At 44.1% G+C, this 24,665-nt stretch overlaps 1 protein-coding gene across 1 annotated transcript in view; it reads right to left on the bottom strand.

Moving 5' to 3' along the window:
* The window catches only part of fndc3ba (fibronectin type III domain containing 3Ba), a 98,808-nt gene that overhangs the window by 56,790 nt on the left and 17,353 nt on the right, over window positions 1-24,665 (bottom strand). Inside the window, exons 2-3 of the mRNA XM_030776075.1 lie at window positions 16,402-16,543; window positions 14,299-14,374 (exon numbers count right to left, since the gene is read on the bottom strand). Coding sequence (XP_030631935.1) covers window positions 14,299-14,374; window positions 16,402-16,515 — 190 coding nt within the window. The 5' untranslated portion in view covers window positions 16,516-16,543. The remainder of the gene's footprint in view (window positions 1-14,298; window positions 14,375-16,401; window positions 16,544-24,665) is intronic.

Here is a 24,665-nt window from a genome sequence, read left to right as displayed (position 1 = left end):
GGAGCAAACTGTAGATGGATACGTCAGCTCATAAAACAGCATCTCTCTTTCTCTCTCTCTCTCCCTGTTTTTAACTGGTGTCATTTCCTTCCTCGTGGTCACCATGCATGCAACAATGTACTGCAGCACAGTCAGTGACTCAAAGGCAAAGAATGTCTCCATGATTAAGATGTGTGGGATGCCAGAAAAGAGAGAGAGAGAGAGAGAGAGAGAGAGGAGATATCACTGTCTGTTTTAAACAGTGTTTGAGCTTGTTCGGTTGCTCAGTTGTCTGATGGGTGTTAGGCTAGTAGGACAAGAATTAGAAGGGGGAGACAGAAAAAAAGAGGGAGGGAAAGGGTGATGTTAACTGAGGTGAGAAAAAGAGCAGACAAAAAAATCCCTTTGCCAGAGCGAGCGTGCATCACTTGGTATGAGACGTTGGAATTAGAAACATGAATTATTAGTGACATATTATTAATACACCTATTATATACGTAAACTTTCTCTTAGTGAAAACGAATGGCATTATTAAAAAAAAATATGCTGGCTGCTGGAATAAAACAGCGCTGATACCTGACAGTATCACTGCAATGCGCTCTACTTTTATATACTTCAAAGAGTTCGAGAGACAAGATCAATCCAAAGGTGTGTTTACAGAAAGCACCTTATGCACTGAACACTGCAGACATTAGTCACTGTGCAGACACCAAGTCATGCTGCATCTGTGTTTTCTGGGAGAAGTTCAGGGATCCAAACAAGAACCTCAGACATGGTACGAGGGGAGAAGCAGATAGAAAATCTGATTCATTTTAATCTAGGTCAACCTGCAGAAGAAATCCACTGAATAAAGGTCTCTCTCTCTCTTTCTCTTTCTCTCTCTCTCTCTCTCTCTCTCATTCTTTCCTTTTGGTTCCTCCTCAAAACAGTGGGGGAGGACTGCCACAACATGCCCACCAGAGGAGACAGGAAGTGAGAGCAATTTGGCCCCTCCTGCTGGAAACTTTACTAAACGGAGACTGGCTGTGCTGTAGGGCTCCAGAGAAATGAGGCAGTTCCTCCCTCCCTCCCCCCCCTCCCTCCCTGCCTCTCTCTCTCTCTTGCTCTCTCTGTCTCTCTGTTGGTAGAGATGCAGAGATTGTGCTCTGTGTACTGTCTGGGCCGATGTGAAATCAGTTAAGCTTACCCAGCATTTTGATAAGACACTTTCTCTCTTCCCTCCTTCCTTCCTTACTTCCTTCCCTCCCTTCCTTCCTCTCTTCCTCACCCTTGCCTTTCATCTCTACTCCAATCAAATTGGCGTAAAGGAGAAAAAGTTCTCCCCCAGGCGGAGTCCAGTCTTTGCGCTGCTGTGTCCTGACATGGTACGAGCTTGAGCCCTCAAAAGCAAACACTCCAGATGCTGGCATTGTGCCACAGTACCATGTCTAATCGCGTTTCACTCTGTTTCCCCCAGTGTTAATGCTTAAGTCATTATGAGCTCAAATTGAAGCACCATGTCTCAGATCTGTGCTAATGTTAAATGTGATGGGCTGTTTTCACGGCCCTGGGCAGACCGTAGCCCCTGACGGAGTTTCAGGGGAGTCTCCAGTTCAGCGCTGATGCTCTGACAGTTACTTTACAGACTTTTTTTGGGGGGGTGTGGGGGGGGACTACTGATTGACAAGTGAGCAGAGGTATTCCCATGGTAACCTTAACCTCGCAACAGACCAGAACAGAAGGGCTCACTAATGACAGCACACAGGTCTCTATGTCACCTTAGCAACCCCCCAATCAAAAGGACGGTGGTCTGTTTTTTCTATATCACCTAGTTGAAAACACACACATATGCATGAGTGCATGCATGTGGAAACTCACACACACTTATAGACACATCATACAGTGAGCCTCTTCTGTTTTTTGACAGAAATATTTTACACAGCCACACTGTATTTTTGTATGCATATATTTCCCAAGTTCAGAATTGACACATAAGCATACATGCCATCTCAAACACACACACACACACACACACACACACACACACACAGAAAACAGCTATCTGAGGATGTGACTGGTTTTGATGAGCTTCAAAGAAAACAAAACAGAAACATAACCTTACCCCCATGTGCACATCTGTAAATATTTCCTTATATCCACAGGTGTATGCGTGTGTGTGTGTGTGTGTGTGTGTGTGTGTGTGTGTGTGTGTGTGTGTGTGTGTGTGTGTGTGTGCAGGCATGCATGCATGCACGCGTGTGTGTGTAGGTGAGTGTCTGTGTGTGTGTGTGTGTATACGTGTTAGAAAGAGAGGAATGTCCGAGATCAGATGGCCTACAGATGAGCCTTGTAAATGAGCGGTTCCCAGCATAACAAACGGAAGTAAACAGAGCCCCTCAGGTCATGTTATTCCAGGTCCTGTTGACAATCTCATTAGCCTGAGCACACAGAGAGCTGCCAGTACCTCTATATGACCAAGGGGGAAAGGCAACCTATTGCTGTGAGTAAATTCTAACTATTTACAATTAAAACAGAAAAGGGAAGGGCTTGTTTGAAGAAAAGAAAGGCCGGCAGGGTGTCTTGACAGCTGTGTTTACAGCCTGTAGGACAGCCTCCCCACTCACCCTTCCCAATCTTTTCCAGATCTCCCATCAAACACCTGGAACCAGCAACAATGCATATGTTACACTTAAAGCAAGTGCACATACTTGCATAGCATCTGCTTTCTCTCGGTATGTCTGTCTGTCTGTCTCTCTCTCTCTGTCTGTCTCTGTCCCTATCTCTCCTTCTCTCTCTTTCTCCCTCTATATCTCTGTCCCACTCTCTGTCTTTCTCTCTCTCTCTCTCACTCTTTCCCTATCTCGTCTCCCCTCTCTCTCTGTCTGTTAACGGAATGCAAAGACACTTTAACATGCCCTCGGGGGATGAGTTAGAGATAGACTGAGGTCATGTGACTGGAATGTGGAGGGCGAGACTACAGTTTGTCCTGCTTTGCCCTTCAGATAAAATGCTCTTAAAATAGCCATCTCTCAGAGTTATTCTTCTGCTCTGTATTAGTCACCATAGAGATCATTCTTTGCCCTCTATCCTGTAAACAAAACCTATCACGTCCTGGAAGATGTTTTGCCCATCTTGGCCTTGTGCACTGACTCCATTTCCTCCTTATTTTCAGGGCTGTTCCTTGACTGACCAACAGGAACAGTTAAAAATGTACGCAGCCAAGACAGGGAGAGCCAGAAATATTCCTGCTACTAATATCATGACCCTCTAGCCACCTTGGAACAGCAGCAGCTGCTACTTTGCATTTAATATGAAAATAATGAGGAAATCTGGTAAGAAGCCTGGTGAAACGGAGAACTGGTGTGTGTGTGTGTGTGTGTATTGATACATATATGCAAGAAATCTAAACACACAGAATGAATGTACACCTTATGGGGAGTGAACTAATGCAGAACCACTGAGACCAATCAGCTCCTGTCCAAGAGCCAAGTCCAATTCACTGTAGCATCAGTATCATAACATTAGCTATTCTATTATTAATTAACCTTTAGTATACATGTTTCCAGATGCTAGGGCTAAACTCTCCCGAACTGTAAATAAAGTGATTACATGGTTGCCTTATTACTAGTAATCAAACTCAAATTCAGATAATAATAATGACGATAAGAACAACCCTATGTTTATTTTTCCAAATGCTAATGTTTCAATGGAGAGGTGATTAATGCACATATCAAAATATAATTGCAATTCCACTTCTACAAACATTGATAGGGCCCAGTAATGAGAATGCACAGTTCAGCTCAAGAGTCAATGAATGCCATGTGGTCTAACACCCAGCAACTTCTCTCTCTCTCTCTCTCCCCCACCCTGTCTCTCCTTCACTCAATTCACATCCTAAGATTTGTGTCTGGCACAGGACCTGTGTGGACTCCAGAGAGACTCTGGTCTAGAGGCTAGTCTTCCTCTTTATCAGTGAATCAGAACAAATTCTAAAGCCACCTGGGGGGGGGGGGGGGGGGGGGGGGCTGGCCCTCTAGAGTCTCAAACCATCTGCTGAAACGCTGCTGTGTCTTACACTAAACTCCCTCCTTAAAGTTACAACAACAGTGAAAAGCAATGCTTCCATTTCCCCCACTCATACCTGGGAGCCCACATTTGATTTATCAAGCCTTCAAGGGAAGACACATAGAGCAGTAGTGTGTTTCAGTGTGTGTGTGTGTGTGTGTGTGTGTGTTTAAAAAGAAGAAACCAAGAGCAAATGGGACAGAGGAGAAGTCAGAAGTAGAAAGAAGAGATAAATGTGAGGAATATGGAGAAAGATTTAGTTAAGTAACTCTGTATTGTTTGTTTATGCTTTGGCAATACAATAATCACTGTGTCATGCCAGCAAAGCACTGCACTGAAGAAGAGAGAAAGGAGAGGGAAAGGGGGATGGAGAGAGGACAGCGAGAAAGGGAGGGAAAGGAGTGATATAGTGCATGAGAAGAGGCTCCCTTCTCCTCCTGCTCTCTATCTCTCCTCCTCTTCACTCATGTTCTGGATGAGGTTCAATCCTGAGCAGATGTGTTCCTCCAGAAGCATTCTGTAAACATCTCAGACCATACATCTATTCACCCTGACAAGGGAATGAAAGATATTTGATGGACGTGCTTGCTCCAGACCTGGGTGAATGCTAATTTTTGGCTCTAAGACTTAACTCCCAGATGAGGAGGAACAATTATCTTTCATAAGATTCCATTTTTAAGAATCTCATGTTTTCAGCCAAGTGCATATGCTTTACAAATAGTCCACTCTCTAACTAAACACACCCATAAATAAACAAGAGCATACACACATAAACAGTATAAATAGGTTGTGTACAAGAAGGACTGAGTCTGGACAGCTGATTTACTGCCGCAGTGTGTATCGTCTATACTCACGTGTTTATGTCCGAGATACAAACGCACAGCCCTTTATTTATAATGTTGTTCTTAAAATATCCATATATGTCCAGACATCATTTTCTAGAAGACTCCATTAAAAGGCTGGCACAGAGTACATATTACAATACCCAAGACAACGGTGCACTGAAGAATTGCATTTCTGTTGACTTGAGTTCTAACATTATTGAGATTTAAACATGCCATTATAGGCTTACAACAACTTACGATACTTGCTATTACCACTTTATAACACTCTTTCATCACCCCCCCCCCACCCCCCACCAAAATGTTACCGCACTCTTTTTCTCCTCTCTAAAAACATTCTCTCTCTAAAGCTATAATCAGCTTTCTCTGTCCTCTCCACGTCTAGCTAGCACTGAGGTAAAGAACAAACTTGAATGACATGGACAGATTGAGGGAAAGTCCCGGCATCAGGAAGAACATCAGAGGACAGATTCTATCTTCCGTGTGCCCTGCTGGGAAAAGCTTGCGGAGCGTCGGTCAGATGAGCTCATTAGGAGCTGTTTCAGAGGTATGTCCGATGCCCGCTCCGGCCAGCTTTGAAAGGACGGGACATGGAATGCAGGAATACCATCCGGGCTTAAGGATGAGGATAAGACCATTCTTTCCATAGCTGAAGTGAAAAAAGCTCTTTATCAGAGATTAGTTTCAAATTCTTTGTGCTAATCTACTGTCTTGAAAACTCTAAGTATGTGATAAAGAAATAAATTGGAAACAAAAGTGTTTAACTAAACATAGCCGTGATGGGGGGGGGTTCAAGACAGTCGACAAAAGCATGTTGCCTAAGCGGAACAGACTTGGTTTGAAGCATAGCCCTGGTTATGGTGATCATACTGTGCTCACATTCATAAACTTCACATTAGGTGCCTAAGAATACACTCATGTACCCTGTAGTCGATGACCTGAATGAGAGTTGGGGACTATGGGTGGGCGGTAGTAAATTTAGGAAGTTATGTCTTGGGCTGATGACTCTGAACAACACACACAAACACACACATAAACAAAAACACTGACAGTGGATGTCTTTAGAGAAGTCACATCAGAGATCAGAGATCCATCTTCCCCTTGTGTCTTCCTCTCCTCCATTCAAATGTTTAACTGTCTCAAATTGTCTAAGTTAAAAGGGAAGCAGAGTGCCGCTTTTAAACACACACACTAACAAAGGCGCGCGCACACACACACACACACACACACACACACACACACACACACACAGAGCAATCATTCAGCTGAGCCCAGAAAACTGGAGGAAGTGAGAGTTATGAGGACCTTACTGAGTCGATCAGCAGTATCAACACCACTAATGGCCTCCAGCAGGAAGAGATTAAAAGAACTGTTAAAATGGAGCCTGCAGTTCACAAGGATCAGTAATCATCAGAGAGAGAAGGATACTCTGGAAAAAAAAAAAGTGCATGCGAACTCAAAGCTCCTCGAACCTTTTGACTCTGTCCCTTTACGATATAATAGACGCCCTCTGTAGCGAGAGCGAAACTGGATAAGGTTTTTACGTAACGAGGATTGTGCTGAAAAGAAAAGGGGAAAATGACAGGTTTCTGATCTCCAGGCTGACACGTGTGTCCAAGGCCTGACACGCAACATCGATCCACGTGGAGAAACTTTGTTTTTGTCGCTCTGTTCTTGTGTCAGGTTTCAGAACATGTGCTGAGGTTTAATTTAAGCTAATGGAGTATCTCTTATCTGAGATACTGGAACTCCACTGATGACGCATGGTAAACAGACCACTGACGTACCGCCATGGCTCACTGAACGATCAATCAAACTCACCATACAGCGGGACTACTCGTATTTAGATCAACAGCAGCCGCTGACGGAACAGTCTGAGATCAGCATTTGATGAACTTAATCAATGCCAATCAGAGAGCTGTGTTGTGTAGAGTCAAGTCATGGCTCAAACATGTGACAGCTGTGTTAGACTATACTGTCCCTTTATGAAAACATCTTGACACCCTCCTCTATTACGTGACCTTGACGGGTGAAAATTCTAAGGTTTCAAAAGGAAAAAAAACAAAAAAAAGTTCTTTGCTGTCTTGAACGAGATTTGGCCAAAATAAAAATAGGATGCAGGTGAAAGGCAAGGTCTGTCATCTCTTTCTTCTTTTAACTGACCAATCAGATCAATTTGCCCGGGCCGAGCTGACATGGCCAGAATGTTCCATGTTTGTAACTGGCTCTGACACAAACCACAGGCTCCTCAGCTGGAGTATGGTAGGAACAGACATGGCAAGGCACCATGTCAGTCTCAACCACCAGGCATTTGACACCACCAGGAGGGAAAAAGACAACCCCCTTTAAATAAGAGTGACTGAGCTGGTCAATATTTGATGGCTGTGGGATACTTGAATACTGACTCTTTTGTGAAAACAAAGTAGGGTCTGCCAGCAACTGAAACAGGAAGTGTGTGTGTGTGTGTGTGTATGTGTGTGTGTGTGTGAGATAGAGAGAGAGAGAGAGAAATTGGAAAGCGAGAGAGAGAGAGAGAGAGAGAGAGAGGAGGGAGAGAGAGACTTTGGTCTTTAGCAGCCCTGATATAGCAGAGCCACGTCAGCAGGAAACAGAGCTGCTGCCAGGTCGCATTCGGACTGTCTGGAGCAGCCTGCTTACAGAGACAGAGAGAGAGAGAGAGAGAGAGAGAGAGAGGGAGAGAGAGAGAGAGGGGAACAGGAGAATGTGGAGGGAAAGCGGGGGTGTGAGGGTAAACTGAGCAGAAAAAGAAGGAGGGAGCAAGAGAGAAAGAGAGGAAAAAATCTAAAAGAGACAGAGTTTGACTCCTGTAGAGCGAGAGAGAATCCAAGAGGAGTCAAGAACTGAGATTGAAAACAGAAGAGATGTGTGTCAGAGGGAGAGAATAGACGAGGAATGTTTTGAAAAGGTAAGCAGGGAGTTGCTTAAAATCGCTGACGGATGCAGAAAGTTGGATACAGTCGGTTAAAAAAAAAAAAGTCAGCGTTTTGTTCATGCGCTGGACTTTACAAGGAAAATGGGGATTTCAGTCCTGGAAGTTTAGGATATTTGGATTCTTAAAGCTCTGAAACAGATGTATATTTGAAGAAAATTAATTAGACCAGATAAATATCCCCTGTCCCCTGTGCACGGTGATCATGTCCAAACAGTGACTAAGTCTTCCCTGGAAGCTTGTTCTGGCCTGAGCCGGTGGGATTCAAGAGATTGTATCTGGTGGGTTATGAAGGAGGCAGAGGGGACTAGCAAGCTGAACCAGTCCTGGTATGCTGGGGCTGAAGACGGGACCAGACATGAATTGTCTGCCTCTCTCTCTCACTCTCTCTCTCTCTCTCTCATTTACTCTTCCTGCCTTGCTCCCCCATTACCCTCTCTCCCCTGCTCCCCTGACCGAGATAGGTACTTCAGAGGGATAGTGTCTTTTTCTCAAAGAAAGTCAGTTTGTTTCACACTCTTTGATATACATACCTTTGATCCCTAAAAGTCATTTTGACATGGCATTTAAATACCATTCATTGCCTCAGGCCCTCTGGAATGCTCTTGTTTCAACCCAGACAATGCCATTATCTCCGTCATCAAAAGCTGCGCTGAGACTGGTAACAGGGCAGGAGGGCTGAAGGCTGGACAGCCGGCCACATGTCTCACTTTCGGGCTCTCTACACTGTATAGGTCATTGCCTTGTATGGTCTGTAAGGACTACAGGCTGGTACAGTGTGTGAATGAGAGTGGATTAACACAGTAAAATCAGCGGAGGTGGCAAAAAGCTCTCTCTCTCTCTCGCTCCCTCTGCTCTCGCTCTTTCTCTCTCTCTCTCTCTCTCTCTGTTTCCCTCACACACTGCTGTGATGATAGGGCATGGTTGAGGAACAGGCATAGGACAATTTCTTTCATCTGCTGCCTGGACTATGAGGCACATCTGGACTAAACCGGGCACAAGAAAAACTCACTTGGCCATGCCTCTCTGGCCACGGTCACCAAACCCTGTCCAAATGCACTCTCTCACCCCACTCTCCTCTCTTCACTTGAGCTCAGGCCAGTAGACAGAAGGAATTCTCTCTCTCTCTCTGTCTCTCTCTCTCTCACTAACTCTCATTCATTCTGCCTCTCTCTCTGTATTTTCTCATTTCTATCTTTATTTTCCCGAGTGACCTACTGTGAGCTGTTGAGTCCAGGCACACAGACTGTGTAGTGTTTTTAGCAGTGCAGTTTGGATTGGAGAGGTGAGCATAACTGTATCAGTGTTCCAGACTCCACAGAACCTAGTGGTGGTGGAGCTTTTCCTTTCCCAAGCAGTCACTATGCTCTAACTCCCTGTGTTTTGAGAGGTCTTTCTCTTCACCTATCAGTAAAGAAAAAAAAAACCCTGCATTTCTTCTATGCTGTTTCCATTCGATGACAAACATAACCCTTTGCACTTTCTGTGATGTCTGACATTCACTGCAGAATTGGGGCATTCCAATACAGAGCCTTACAGTACACACACATTCCTTGTGCTCCTCTGACTGACTTAAATGAAGGCAGACTGCGCTAAGGTGAAGCCCAAAAGCCCCAGAGAGAAACAGAAGTTTGTTCATTTACACTCTGAACTAACCCAAGAGGTGGAATGTATGTGGATGTGCCCTCTCTCTCTCTCTCTCTCTCTCTCTCTCTCTCTCTCCCTCTCTCTCTTCTGACTGAATGCTATGTATACTTTGGGTCCCGGGGCTCCAGTGGAGTTCTGGTAGGCTCCTAAAATCAACGAACAAACTCACACAAATCATCTCTCTTTTTTCTCTCCCTTCACGTGACATCTCTCTCTTACTCTCACACAACATACACCATCCTCTACCCTCAACCGTTCATACAAACATTAGATTTACACGGGTAAAGACACTTTCCTAGACATACTACACAGTCTCACTGCAAAAGCTCAGATTTTTACACTACAAGTTGTTACTTATATATCACTGAAAGTGACACCAATCCATAGCAAAGCAATCTATCCACAGGCTTCGGTCCAACATACCTGGAAGGCAGGATAAGACATTTTTCAAGTGTTTGTGACACTTGAGTCTGTGGAACAGTCACGTATGGAAGTTTATAACATGTCTCTTTGCCCCTCAATATTCAAGAGGCCCAAGTATCAGCACAAACCACCTGGGAAGCCTCTGCAGTTTCTAGGTGACCATGTTTTTCGCAAACGAAAACAGTGCTGGAACAGCTGTTGCGGATGTCCAGATTTACAGTAAGAACATCATCTGAAACTGAACTGAAGGGGTATCCGCTTGTAGCCTTGACCCTCAACACCTTCTGAGAAATTCTCCAAATGGAGGCCAGTGACCTGGCTATGGGTCGACATGACTGGACCTGACTGCCAAATTCTTGTTAATCTTCTGAGGTCTGTGTCAGGGCAAATAAGTAAATGTGAGTGTGGACCTTGACACTCCATGCCTCTGGGTGTATATCAGTTGGTGAAGGCTTGGAGAGAATTAGCATCTAAAGCTTTGACATACCGAGGCAAATTAAATATGGTTTGACAATCAGGGTACACACATTCACCCTACATACTGAATGAATTTAAGATAAACTGTTATAGGCTGTGATGTAAGAACTGCTTACGTGAGAATATCTGCTTTGTGCTCATAATGGTTAGGTGAGGTGGGACATTCACGTCATGCTACAATGGTCACTGAAGTGACTATTCAGAGGTAAACTCAGGTGAGCTTCAGGGCATGAAAAATTGTTCAATAGCAAAGTCAAAAAAGCTTTAGCCCCATTTTGGTCAATGTTAGATTTAGTGATTAATGTCTTCCACTAGTTCATGTTAAAAAAAAAATCTGATTTTTGCAAAAAAATTGATTTGATTTCTACAAATATCCAGTGGCATATCTACTGCAATGTGCCAAATTCAAGCATATAAATTTTGAGGAAATTCAGCACTCTGGGATCCAAATAAAATCGTCATGACTTTCAAAAAGGAGAAAATCAGATTTGGTGCTTGGCAGCTGTGGTGGTTTGCAGTGCTGCACATCATTGCTAAATTACTGTTTGCAGATGAGAATAATGCCCTCTCTGCAGAACATGTAATTACAGCAGCGAAGCCCATTCTCTCCCTGTCTCTCCTCACACACACACTCACACACACACACACACACACACACACACACACAGGCACAGACACACACACACACACACACACAAAAAAAAAAACCAACCAAATCCACAAGATTATGTATACATTCACATCAAAAAATAAAGATCCATTAAATTTTCATCAGCATCAAGATTTAGAGTAATTTCTCCCTTTTAAAAGAGCAGCGCAATAGAATTAGGTTGTCTTTCGACCTAAATCACCCGTAAAAAAAAAATGTAAACACCAGTTTCCATAGATGACATACATTTCACTGTCAGAGAGCTCCAAATCAGTCTCTGAGTCAGTTCCATGTCTATTTTAATAAAGTCACAAGACATCAGCTCACCAGTGTGCTGAGACAAAAGAACAGCAGAAAGTCAAAAAGAGAGAGAGAGAGAACAGTTAGTGCCATATCAGCAAATATTCTACAGAAGAGAAAGGAACAAAACAAATGAAAGTCATCCACATCTGTCCAAAAGCATTAGACATGAAAGGAGCTCTCTGACTCGCTGATCTTGCCGGACCCGAACCAGATGACAAACAGGAAACAGCGCACAGCTGGCAGATCACCACATCAATGGGTCCAGCGTCAGAAGTTTCAATTAGCCAACACGTCTCAGGCAATACCTCAGTTCTGTAACTTCTCACCCTAAAGCCACCTCCATCAGCTAACATCAGCATTTACCTCAGCTGTACCGCATATCCTCAGCCAGACTCACACCCTGCAGACTAGACTAAACTCATGCCAGACTTTGTCTTATTGTGAGAGACAGTTCAAACTTGTTTGTATCAGTGATAATTGTCTGTGGTCTCTAGCAGAGATCAGATGAACTATCTCCTTTGCACCTTGCACTAATCTCAAAGACAACAATTAAAAAAAGATCTAATGGAAAAACACAAAACAAACGGTGAAAGGAATCCCAAACACAGTACACGGTGAACCAAAACAGCCGTGCGAGGCCCTCCCTTTGATCCGAGTGTGGGAAAGCTTCGCAGAGTGGCCTTATTGGTGGGGAAGGATTGTGGTGTAAGGCTGTTAACCAGTCCCAAAAAAAAAAAAGGGGGTCACCGTGTTTAAACAGGACAAAGATTACAGTTTGCCTGCTTCCACTCTAATTAGCAGAGAGATACGTCCAGCCCAGACCCAAGTAAACACAGGCGTCGAGGCACAGTAATGGGTCATCACTCAGCCAGAGAGCAGTAGCATGCTAGCCTACAGCCTTTTTTTGTTGTTGTTGTTTTGCTAACAAAGCCATTTCTGCTATCTTTTCCTACAGTTAGCTATTTAGTTAATGAGCTCTGAGGGACAGCGGGTCAGGACCGTAATGGTTAAAAAATCTCTGTTTATTAATTTATCTTTTTGTTGTTGTTGTTGTTGTTACTACATGTAGGTACCTTATGTCAAAACTGCAAACAGCGTGTACTTTTCAAACTCTACTCATTAGTGAAATAAGGAGCATTTGAAAATGTGCCTTGGAAATAAAGCGTCACATTTAACTGAAACTTTGGTCTACAGTTTGGCTTTTTTGGCACCGGCCTACCAAGAGAAGTGTTCTATGTGAGCTCTGTGCAGCCAGCGGTCCACAGGCTAAACAGTGGTTACTTTATATAAAATCTTAAAGCTAGGGTTTCTACCCTGAGGTTTGTATAATGACAAAGAAGCCTCTCTCTAAAAAGCAGCTCCTCCAGCGCTGCCGCTTCAGTCGACACTTTTAATTAAACCCAATGACCTTTTCTGTAAACACATGTGTGTGTTTGAGATGGTCCTTTCTTTCTCCCCATTCCATACCTTCTTGTCATCATTTCATCACTGCATTACTCTCCGTCATTGCATTACTCTCTACCCTACCCCCCACCACACACACACAATAATGGCACGAGAGTTTTATTACGAGGGGTTTATTAATGTGCCGGATGTCTATTGGTTAAAAAACAAAAAACAAAAAAAACAACACACAACTGAAAAGATGTGAAAGAGAGTATGATTCTTATGCTAGCACTAGCATTGATTTTGAACTTTTTTAGATTTAGCTACATGTGGAAATTATGTTCATGCATAATGTCTGTGGTGCTGTCAGTGCAAAAAATGTGGTGGATATGCTACCTGTTGTTCTTTTCTTGTGTCAACACATGCGGTTGCCAGGGCTCCTAAAGCAGATTCCACCCAACCGTTCAAACCCTTATCATAACACTGTGTCCCAAGGCCATTCAGATAGCATGCCAATGCACTCTCATTTATTTTCCAGTGCCAAACGAAGTTTTCTTCCCCCGTACCAACTTTCTCTTCCTTAGCAACAGCAGAGGTCTGGCAGACAGCGGCACTGGTACCATCCCAAAAGCCCTCTGCATAGTCTGCAAAGATCCCGTAGCATTCTAATACTTTTCATGGTGAACCCCTAACCGCCATGAATCACTCCACTTCTCCTCTGACCTTTAGAAAGAGGGCAGCCCACACACTGTTGAGACATGCCCAGATCTTGCAGCAGACAGATATGTTGGTGGGGTGAGGTACTCTGGCATCCCCCCGGGCTCCAACAGATGCTCGAAAACACACAGAGACACCACTGGAGAGCAAGAGATGGGATTACGTCCTTCAAAGCATTCCAAAAGTCTGTCTCCTCTGCCAGGAGTGTGCCACAGTGGCATGTTAACTCCTCATTCACTTTCGCCTTTTTTCCCCCCTGGGTCGCACTTTGACACCTCTGTGGTTCAGTTCAGGACATAACTGAGCATTTAAAGAACCGAGTATTAAAAAATACCCCCAAAATATCAAAATTCCAAAAGCTGAACCTTGGGTCCCTTCTTTAAGTGTAGTTAATACATGTTGATGGTATTGTATGTCTACAGCCTTACCGTCCTACAATGTGCAACTTCAGTGAAAGTCTTTATAAAACAGTATTTCAGGGCCAATACATGACTGCAAGCCACAGACAGCCTGTTTATCAAATTTCATACTTTCTATTGCCAGTAATATGCATGCCCAACTGATTTTCACTGGCCAAAACGTACTAACCTACAATCCAAAGTTCGAAAGAGACAGGGAAACAACAGCACTGGCCAAAATTTTCAGGTTCTGCTGCAACAAAAAAAAAAAAGAAGAAAAAACAAAAACAAAAAACATCCAGACCACTTAATAAGCACCTTCATCCATCCTCCACATACTGAGGCCACAAAAAGTGCAGCAGTGGACACTAGGACACACGTATTATTGACGTTTGAGATGAAAGAGTGAGATGGCTCCACTTGGCAGCAGTATGCTCAGGACAAAGAGAAACAAAATACGTTTTTTTTTTTCTTCACACGTACCTTGAATACATTGTAGAGAGCCATCCTCAGCCCTTATGGTGAAAGTTTCCCCAGGGTTGACTTGTACCAGGATGACCTATGCGAAGAGGAAGAAACATCAGTCAGATATCTGTGGTCGTCTGAGTGTGAAGAGGGGGAAACTGTGGAACAAGACCTGACACAGCTAAATGATAGCCGTACACATGACGCAACAGGTGTCTCCTTGACGAGTTACATAAATTAAGCCTTCATTCCCCACGACACAAACGGCGCTGCATAAATCACATTCTGTACAAATGACACAGCATTTGGACAACAAGGTTTAAAGGCAGACAGCGGATCACTAATCATAACACTGAAGTGGATGGCTGTGTAGTAAGATAGTCGGTTCTCCGCTAAAAAAAGTATATGTGCATGAGTGAGCAAAATGCTCTCCTTTCGGCCAAGCTGAGAATCTCAGACGCCAACACCTGCTAATAGTCTCTGTAACAGCTGAGCCGTCTAGAAAAAGAAAAAAAAAAACCTCTCTCCCCTCAGCTTAGAGCCACTTACCATCATGTTATCAGCATACAGGTTGTTCACAGTACACATGTGCCTGTAGACATGGAAAAGTTGTCCAGCCATGATTTGGCTGTGTGCACTGAGCGTGATAAGTGGAGTTAATATAGAGGAGGAGGAGGGTTCTCCTCATCGTCCCTCTCCTCTCTGCAGAGCAGCACGCAGTCCTCCCATCTCAGCGATCCAGCCCGGGAGATCTGGGTATCTACTTCCTACTGGCGAACAGACTGCTGCTACTGCTGCTAGTGCTGCTGTTGCAGTTGCCATGGGAACCCCAGAGTGTACCACAGATAGTCAACTGAGGTTTACAGAGGGAAAAAGGGAAAAACCCATCCATCCCTAATCCCAACAGGCACACGAACACAAAAGACTTGCACCACACACTGACATGCAGCTTATGCTGTATAATGTGCCCGTATGGTGAACATGCATTTGCACGCCCTTATCCAAGTTTAGACCCTTTCTAATAACGGCTACAAATGGAGTCCCATAACGTCTATCTCATTATAATAAGAGACTCCATACAATCTAAGAAAAGGAAAGTGACTGTGATTTACTGTACTAATGCACCAAAGAGCAAGATCCTGCATCCATGTCTCCTATATGCTTTGTGGACAAATCTCCCTTGACAACCTTGCCTTTACAGGAGGCAAGGGGTAACATGCTCTTCGGATGTGGGGAGGCGAGTGGATGTGACAGTGCCTGTCTATCACGGCACTTAACCGTAATAATCACCATCAGAGTGACTTTCTTTTATCTCTCCCGGCCCTGTGTCACTTCGCCCTGCAGCCAGAACATACCCTGCCCCAGGCTGAATGCCTGTCCTTGTTTAGAGAGACAGAATGATGTGAAGTGATATCATAGATGAACGGAGAGATGTCTGAGAGAGAGAGAGAATAACCGTGACTGAAGGTCTGAAGCCCACATAAGACATCTCCTCTTAGAACCACAGAAAATCATCTGTAAAGTGCTGCTTGAGGCTAGCAACATGACCAAACATCAAAGGAGGCACACCTGAAAAGAACCCTGTGCTCTTAGCTGTCTCTCTTTCCTTTCCAACCACCATTACTTTTCCATACTCACCAGGCCAGTCCGGCCTGATGGGAAGTTAGCGTTCTTCTTACTACCTGTTGATCTATGTTGAATGGCATATTCTAAGGAGGTAATCTTCTAACTTTGCAAACCTTTTATTCACTCATTCTAAGTAAATCACCTCATGACAGACAACTTGTTGAGGTGAAGCAGCCAATAAGTGTTTGGAGAGAGAAAAGCTTTAGTTACAGTTTAAGTCATCAAAACTAAGCCATGTTAAATCATTCCAACTTTCCCTTCGTTTTTTTTTTTGTTTGTTTTTTGTTTTTTACTTTGATGTTTGCCTTCTTCTCCTTTGTAATCACTGATTTAAAAAAGATTTGAATGTGAAAGCACCACAGCATGGCATTACTGCTGTGTTGATTCAGTTAAATCCGGTTCATTTTGGATCAGTACTTGCACATTGGTAAACAGACAGGAGGCTTTTGGAGATCTCTTCGGGTCTCTTGTGTTATTTCTGTCCTTATCACTGACCTGTTGTGATGCATCTCCGTTAACCATGTGCGGCATCATGGCGACCTCCCCGTTCAGTAATGGCGGCGGCAGGTCCAGTGGAATCTGGTCTGTCATCATCATTGTGACGTACATTCATGGAGAACTTTCCTAGACTGCCTCTCTGTGAGAGAGAGAGAGAGAGAGAGAGAGAGAGAAAACAGTCAATACATGAATGGTTCTCATCAGTCATAAATATTCAAGGCAAGTGAGGAGACAGTTAAGGTCAGTTTCAAACGGACATATGAAATTCAGCCATTTCCATGGCAACACAAAAAAATTAGCTCCGTATAGTGACTCTGCAGTAGACATTTTCATGGGCTTTTTCTAATAACTATATTTACCTCCCAAAAAAAGCAGATGCAGACAGGTGTGTGTCAGAGAGCAATGAAGTGACCTTGAGTGGGTGCAGTGCAACTAAACTAATGCTTAATTAATGCCTCTGCATTCAATCAAATAAGACTTACACTGCTGTAATCATCAAAAACCCACTGTCCCCACCCCTCAAACTACTACTTCAACAATATGACGTCAGCGCTCAAGCAAGCTTTAAATGATCCACTGAGCACAGAAGCATTAGCTTTTCTCTCACGTCAGAAAGTAATGAGTCTCAAATGAAGTGCTGAATGACCTGGTCTTAGAGGGAGGGAGAGGGAGGAGAGCAGGAAGAAAGGAAGGGAAAACAGACAGAGAATGACTCATGAGAGGGGCTCTCTGCTTTCTCCTGTTCAAATGCTGTCAGCAACTCCTGGCCTGCCTTGAGCTAACTGCTAATCTTCTGAGAGGAGCTGGTCAGACAGTCCCCACTGTACCATACACACACACACACACACACACACACACACAGTATCAGTAGTCACCACAGGAAATGAATGTTGGGGAAAGCAGAGGGGCTTGACGGAGCGTGTGGCAGAGCCAGCAGGACCTCACCACAGCCTCCTAAATCCATCCACCCATCCATCCATCTCACTCTCCCCAGAGAGTCATCAGAGAGGGAGGGGGAATTTCACTCACTCCCAGCCAGGACTCACATCCCATGGCTCCATACTGTATGACTCACTATAACATGAGTGACTATGACACAAAGTGGGCCTTCAGTCCACATCAGCTATGGAAAGTCACTGCAAGTCACAGGGAACAATGAGGACATATTGCTATGAAGTGAAGGAGACACCAAAAGAAAACTGGCTGTAGGACAGTTGCAAGGGCTTTTAAGGTAAACAGTAATGTAATAAGCTCTCTCTCCAAGCTAACATCATACTGCCATGAAACGCAGTGCAGCCAGACAAACAATAAGGCAAAGGGAAAGAGAACAAGAAAGTGATGAGTTGACAGTGTGCCCCAGCTGGGCAATTTTTGCTGTTTTATTCTTTGAAAGGACAAAGCCAAAGACCCGCAACAATCATTAAGCATGTCTGCGGTCAGAACCAGAGCTAAAATTGGAAGTCTTCACTGTGCTGGAATCTATATACTCCTGTATTTGGGACAGCTGCCCATTTCCCCTTCCAACCCAACACCCTCCCAGCCCCCACCCTCCAGTCTCACCACTATTTGACTTTCCTTTCCTGCTCCCCAACTGTTTGACCTCTCAGCTTACAGCTCAATGTGTACACAGAGCCTTAGGCAGAATGACACAGTACATCAAGGGTTAAAAGAACACACAGCTGCTGACCAGACCTTCTTCTCTCTGTCTCTCTCTCTCTCTCTCGCTCTCCAACTTTCTCTCAGACTGCAAGCTATCCATCACGGGCTGGGACGAGTGCTCTCGAAGGCCCAGCCACACTCCCAGGCTTCCCCTATGCTCCTGACTGTGGGACACATGTTCTCAATTGCAGCAGGGAGAGGCCAACACTGGCCAAGGACTGAAGGACTGCAGAGGCATCAGTGTGGAACGACAGTCCAGCGTCTGTGCTCTGGCCAAGGCCTTTGCCACCAGGGAAATCCAGAGACCCAGCTGGACCCTGTCTTGGGGCAGTGTTGCCTGATCGAAATACTGATGCTCCTCTGTTACATGTGAATATTCATTACAGATGCCGTACTGGTGAAAGATAGATTGCTTATTTATCAGGTGTGTGTGTGTGTGTGTGTGTTGTTTTTTTTAGCCAGACATGGAGAAAAGCAGAGCATAAGAATAGCATGGAAAAAAAATAGGATAGAGAGGAGGAGGAAACAGGTCAACAGTTACTTTTGGTGTTGGACAGCGAAATGCAAAAAGGATTATGGAGGAAACTGACAGAATACAAGGACGGAATTAGGGAGTGGAAAAAAAAAAGATAGGCGCAGGGTTGAAAGTCACAGGCTTCTACAGAGGCCAGTACCACTGAAGAGTGTAAGTGTGGGAGAAAGAGAGAGAGAGAGAGACTGGCGCCCACACACAGCGGCAAACACAGATACACAGAGAGCAGTACAGCTCCAGAGCTAACCAGAAGTAATTAATGACCTCTCAAGAACTGCCAAGCAGACCAGAGAATGAGAGATAGGGAGAAATAGAGGAACAGAGATCGGAAAACAAAACGAGAGAGAGAGAGAGAGAGAGAGAGAGAGAGAGAGAGAGAGAGGATAAATGAAATAGCCTATATTTCTTTAAAAGACCAGAGGGTGGTTGCTGGAGTGTAGCCCGTATTGGCCTGCGGGTCCTCAGCAAACATTATACTGAAGTCATGATGAGGTCACAGTTATGTAAAAGAGGTTAAAACACTGAGCCGCTGAGGTGAGATTAAGCGAGTGAAAAGAGTTGACTCTGTGTTCCTTTGATGACTATATCCCCCCTGCTTTAGTGACTAATGGAGACTCCACTAAGACCTCTGCCTAAGCCCTCAGCCCCTCCCCCACCAACTGCTATAATTAGGATTTCTATTTAAGGATTTGTCAAACTTGTCATGGAAACTCTTAAAAGAAAAAGAGAGAGATACATCTTCTTCCCAATTCAACAATGCAGGCGGGAATGAATCATAACAAAAACTCAAGCACTGTCTTGATTTAGTGAAAATATGGTTCTTTTTAACAAACTTTGTGGAGGCATTTATGCAATTATTTAGAAGTATTTCTCCTTTTATTTTTTGTTTTCCGTTTGATAAACTTGTCCTAAGTGTCTGAATTCATTTCTGGAATGTTCTCCAAATTACTCTCGTACTAGGATCCTTGAGGTTTCTTCTACTCCAAAAGAATGTATCTTAAATCATTTAATAAGGTGTCGATTCCAGAGGATGACAGAAAGTTAAATTGGAAAATTCCTTCAAGGATACGCCACAACAATCGGGCGCTTGTTTCAGAGTGGAGGAGAGAAGTATGGGAGATGACTGAGGCCCTTGTGTGGAGGACAAGGAGATGCTCTGGGATGCCAAAACTGAGCAGCGCCTCTCAAATCTAACATAGGACGTACAAGAGGATAATTCACTGAGGTGTCATCTCAGTTGCTTGCTTGGGCCAAGAGGCCCAGCATGGCTCACGTTTGGAGCTGCGGGTTCTTTGAGCCAAATGCTCACTCACCATTCATCTAAGCCAGCATGGACTCTTCACACCTCCCTGACAGACTGTCTGCTCTACTTCCATACTGCTTTTGTCTCTCTCACACACACACAAACTCAAACACTGACACACACACACATACTCTCTCTCTCTCTCTCTCTCTTTCACTCTCTCTCTCTCTCTCTCTCTCCCTCCTCCCTCTCTAAACTGTGTCAATAGCAATATTGTGGCAGTGTGAGATTTAGATTGATTTGTGAATAAATTGCCAGCACCCAGGCCCTTCTCTACTCATTATCTCATTTTCACGGCAATTTCCCTCCCTGCCCCAAGAAACAAAAAGAGTCCCTGTCTGCAATATTTTCCCTCACACCCATCTCACACACACAGACACACACATTCTTACACACACGGCCATGCCACTGACAACCCTGAACCTCATCCAAAACAAATTATTATTCCAGAGGCTGAACTCTCATTCTTTATCTGTCTCTTTCTCACTCTCCTCCTCTCTCTTGCTCTCCTTTTCACTCCCAAGTCCCATCAGTTGGTGCTTATGATAATAAACAACAGGAAAGTTGTTTAAGTTGTTGAGCAACTTCTCTGATCAAACTCTGAACCTCCTCCAGCATTGGCATTGTACATTGACATTAACTTAATTATTGTTAGATTTCAGATATTTTACCTTAGTACGAAGCCACATGCCAATGGCAGTATTTTAAATGCCTTCTCCACTGAAATCACTTTTCCACATATGGTGGATTAGGGAGAGAGCCCATCCTTGAGAACAGATGAGGAGTATTCCAGTTCTCCAGACAGACAGAGGAGGGTTCGGTTAGATTTGGCTCAAATGCTTTGCCATCTCCACCCACACTTCAGGGTAAGTTAGGACATTTTCAAGGCCTACTGACATCTCATAACTATTAATTCAACTGAGAGAGAGAGAGAGAGAGAGAGAGAGAGAGAGAGAGAGAGAGAGAGAGAGAGCCAGAGAGAGAGTGTGTGTTTGTGTGCGCGCGCGTGTGTGTGTGTGTAAGGAGGAGGGGAATCCTCAGGTCCCCAGTGGCTTTTACAGCTGGTGGTCCACAGCTCTTGTACCACCCACAATACATACACACAAACACAGACCCACTCACACACACATACACACACACACACACACACACACACACACACACACACACACACAGATGCACAGAGAGAAACACAGAGAATACCATAAAGGTTTGTTGAAAAGCACAGAGAGACAAACAGGTGATGGCGAGAATCTGTTGAGTTTTTTCTTTAGTTTGTTTAGCTTTTTTTTTCTCTCTCTCTTAGGATTAAAGACAGGATTCTTTAGACAAAAAACCTGTGCAACACTGTAGCACAGTCATGACTTTGTTGTGTCTTCCTTCGCTCTCTACCGCTATCTCTCTCTACAGTCGCTGACTGGCCGTGTTCTCAGAGAAACTATCAAACTATGAATGGCAGTCTAAGTTATGTCGAATGTACGATTTCTCTGGAGGGCAAAATGAAATGCAGATCGCTATCATTGTGAGACTCTGCATTCAGCAACATCAGGGTCACAAGGCAGCTTGGATCCAGTTCAGGATGTAATGCTGTGAAGTACAACACTGAGAAGAGCAGAGGCCACATGCAGAGAGACTCTTCCGTTGGTGTGACCATTGCTTTAATCATGAGTCATATGCCACAGCGTTTTCAGACCCCTTTCCGTACAGAGAGAAACTGGTCATGCACACCCTCAATTTCCTGTTTCCCGTCCGTCGGATCTGGGAAGGGCCAGCTGTGTGTCGTGATTGCAAAACGCTGCAAACACCACGCAGCTGGAGCCTGCCAATGGTCCTACTGTCATGACAAAAACACACACACATACACACGCGCACACATGCGTGCACACACACACACACACACACACACACATTCTCTCTCCCTCTTCATATGCTAAGATCCTAGCCCAGATAAAGAGTCAAAACACCTAAAATGCCAAGTCCAGCTTTACTCTTCCTTTTTCACAAACCATGTGCAGGCATCCATATCCACCATAACCATTTCCAGAGAAAAAAAACAACAAGTAAAAGGGAAGACAACAAAAACGATGAAGTGTTTGCAAACACGCAAATGTCTCACAAGTGTTTAAGAATAAACACAGACAGCAAACTGCCAAGAGCTCTGGATCGCACTCCGTAAAGACTTTCCAAAGATTTTTTTTTTAACAAAACTGAAGAAAGAATCCCCAAGTGACATGAGAAAAGATTCCCATGATGTGTCATCTGGAGAGGTAGTGTCATTTGTTTTGGACTAAGAGACTTTAAGCTTGTTCTGCAGAACCAAGGCATGATGCTGGCTCAGCCAGTGGGGAGTCATAGCACTCGGTGTTCCAGCTCTCCATCAGAGAGCCTGACGGCTTGGCTGGAGAGATGCAGCACAGCAAGAGGCCTGTGGTCTGCCAGACTGAACAAATATGGCATCTCCCACTTCTTATTTATGCATAAATATCAGAGAGGCTAATTAAATCCTGGAGTTTAGTTTAGGCAGCAAGGCGAGGAGACTGCCTCCTCTCTCTGTCTTTCTGTCTCTCTCTCTCTCTCTCTCTCTCTCTCTGTGTCTGTCTTTTGCTGTCTCTCTCTCTCTCTGTCTGTTGGTCAGTGCTTCCTGTCACATGCCTGTTTTTGTGGGCAAGACTGGCGTAAAAAAAAAAAAAAAAAAAGGCAAAAAAGAAAATAAATGTTTTCTGAAGAAATGGCTGAGCAGTAAGGTCAACCACATCACGGATTGCCAAGCAAATATTTAGGCAACCGTTTTACCATTAACCATGTCTGTTTCTTTAGAGCTCTGAGAACAATGGGGTGAAAAAAACCTGGTTTGAAATAGAACGCTGCCGTCCCTTTGGGAACCGACGGGGCGAATACGCCATATCACAGGGCAGAGAAGGCAAACGATAAAGCTGACAAAAGTGTAAAAAAAAAAAAAAAAAAAAAAAAAAAAGATAGGAGCATGCTCTGTAAGCCATTTGTCTGTTGTTCTCAGACATGCAGAGTAAGGTACTGATTAGAAGCAGAGAGTTGTGCATTGGGCCAGGATAGCACAGCCAAGTTTACAGATGGCGGAGTCCTCTCTCTAGCCCTCCCTTCGTTTCTGAAGAAGCAAACTTTCCAGAGCCAAAACCTATTATTTAGCCCAAAAGCTTGAATCTGTCAATGCTGTTTCAAGAGAATCTGACCTACCCTTCCCTTAATACAAAAAAGGACCACGGTTCACAACCAGCTACACATTCTCAACATGCTTTGATGACCTGAATCATCTAAAATAGCTGCCAGCTAACATGTGGGCATGATGAAGTGTCCCCTTTGATGTGTGGGCTTTATTTGTTTTGTTGTTTTTGTTTTGTTTTGTTTTGTGTGCATTTCTCTGGGTGTCGCAGGGGCATTTATTTGGAAGTGTGTACTTCAGTGCTCACAGCCCTTTGAAAGAAATCAACAAAAAGAAAACACCAGGGAAGCACTGAGTGGTAATTTTGATAGATATGAGACTGAGTCATGTGATCTGAGTACAGTCTCTAATGGCAATATGTACCTGAAAGCCCTCCGAGGTGAGTCTGAGGTGGCGGCGCTGCACAGAGAAGTAAATCCTTACTAAAGAATAGGGCAGATCTAAACATGTATGGAAAACAAACAGAGCCGTCCATTTGCATAGAAACCAAAAGGGCTTTGATTCCAGAAAAAGAACCGTGGAATAAAAATAAGAACACTTAAGTATACTCAAAGGTATACTCAAGGATGACTTTTTGTCATGTTAAGAGATGAAAAGTCTTCTAAAAGAAACTTAGATGATAGATTTATACCATGGCACCTAAAATCTTGTCCTGCAGGCAAGGAGACTGGCTAATGTTTGCCTTAACCTCATATCATCAGACTGTTTCTTTGTTTGTTTGTTTATAAATCACCATGGAAATAGATGTTTGCACTACTCATCCCATCAGACACTGTTTGGTTGACGTAAAAAAAAACCCCAGCACAACTCTGAACTTACAGAAATACGGATTCTGCTTCACGACAGCGTTTATCATTACAAACCACAGCACCTAAGTGGATAAAGACCATCAGTGACAACATCACTATTACCACATCATCTTTCTTGTTCATAAAAACAAAGAAAATAGGATTTACAGCCTAAAAGAGAAAAGCCAAGCTTAGCTAACAGAGAGCACGGGCGCAGGGCAAGCGTGGGAGAAAACTCAGTGACCACAGAGCGGCCCGTGACGCTGTGTAAAGAGAGAGACAGTCACTGAACGGTCTGAACGCAAACAGAGAGAAAGAAAACGGGTCACCAAACGAGGAGTGAAGCATACAAAGCAGAGGAAGAAGGGGAAAGGAAAGGGGAGACATGAGCTTTACCTGTAGGTATGCACCAAGCTGGCTGCAGACACAGTGTCAAGCTTTCCTGATATCTGCTTATTAGTACTGCTTAATCACAGGCTGTCTGCAGGCCCAGTCTGACCCCTGTCTAAGGGTTCCTCCAGTCAGCCAGCCAGCAAGCCGGCCCCCGCGGCAATTACACATTAAGACACGCTGCCCATTAATGAGCTACTCTCTAAGGAAATCAAACGCTCCCTTAAACGGATTAGCGGGCTTTGTCTGCCTCTGTGGACACGACCAAAAGCTCGGAAGGGAGAGAGAGAGAAAAAAAAAAAAGAGCACTGTCAAGCAAAGCAACACAAAACACTGACTCTGACATCCGGTGGAATAGTCCACAGAACAAAACAGTCTCTGAGGTAAATA

The sequence above is a fragment of the Chanos chanos genome, chromosome 5, assembly GCF_902362185.1.
Source record: "Chanos chanos chromosome 5, fChaCha1.1, whole genome shotgun sequence".
In the NCBI taxonomy this organism is placed as follows: domain Eukaryota; kingdom Metazoa; phylum Chordata; class Actinopteri; order Gonorynchiformes; family Chanidae; genus Chanos; species Chanos chanos.
This window is presented reverse-complemented; position numbering and strand designations above follow the sequence as displayed.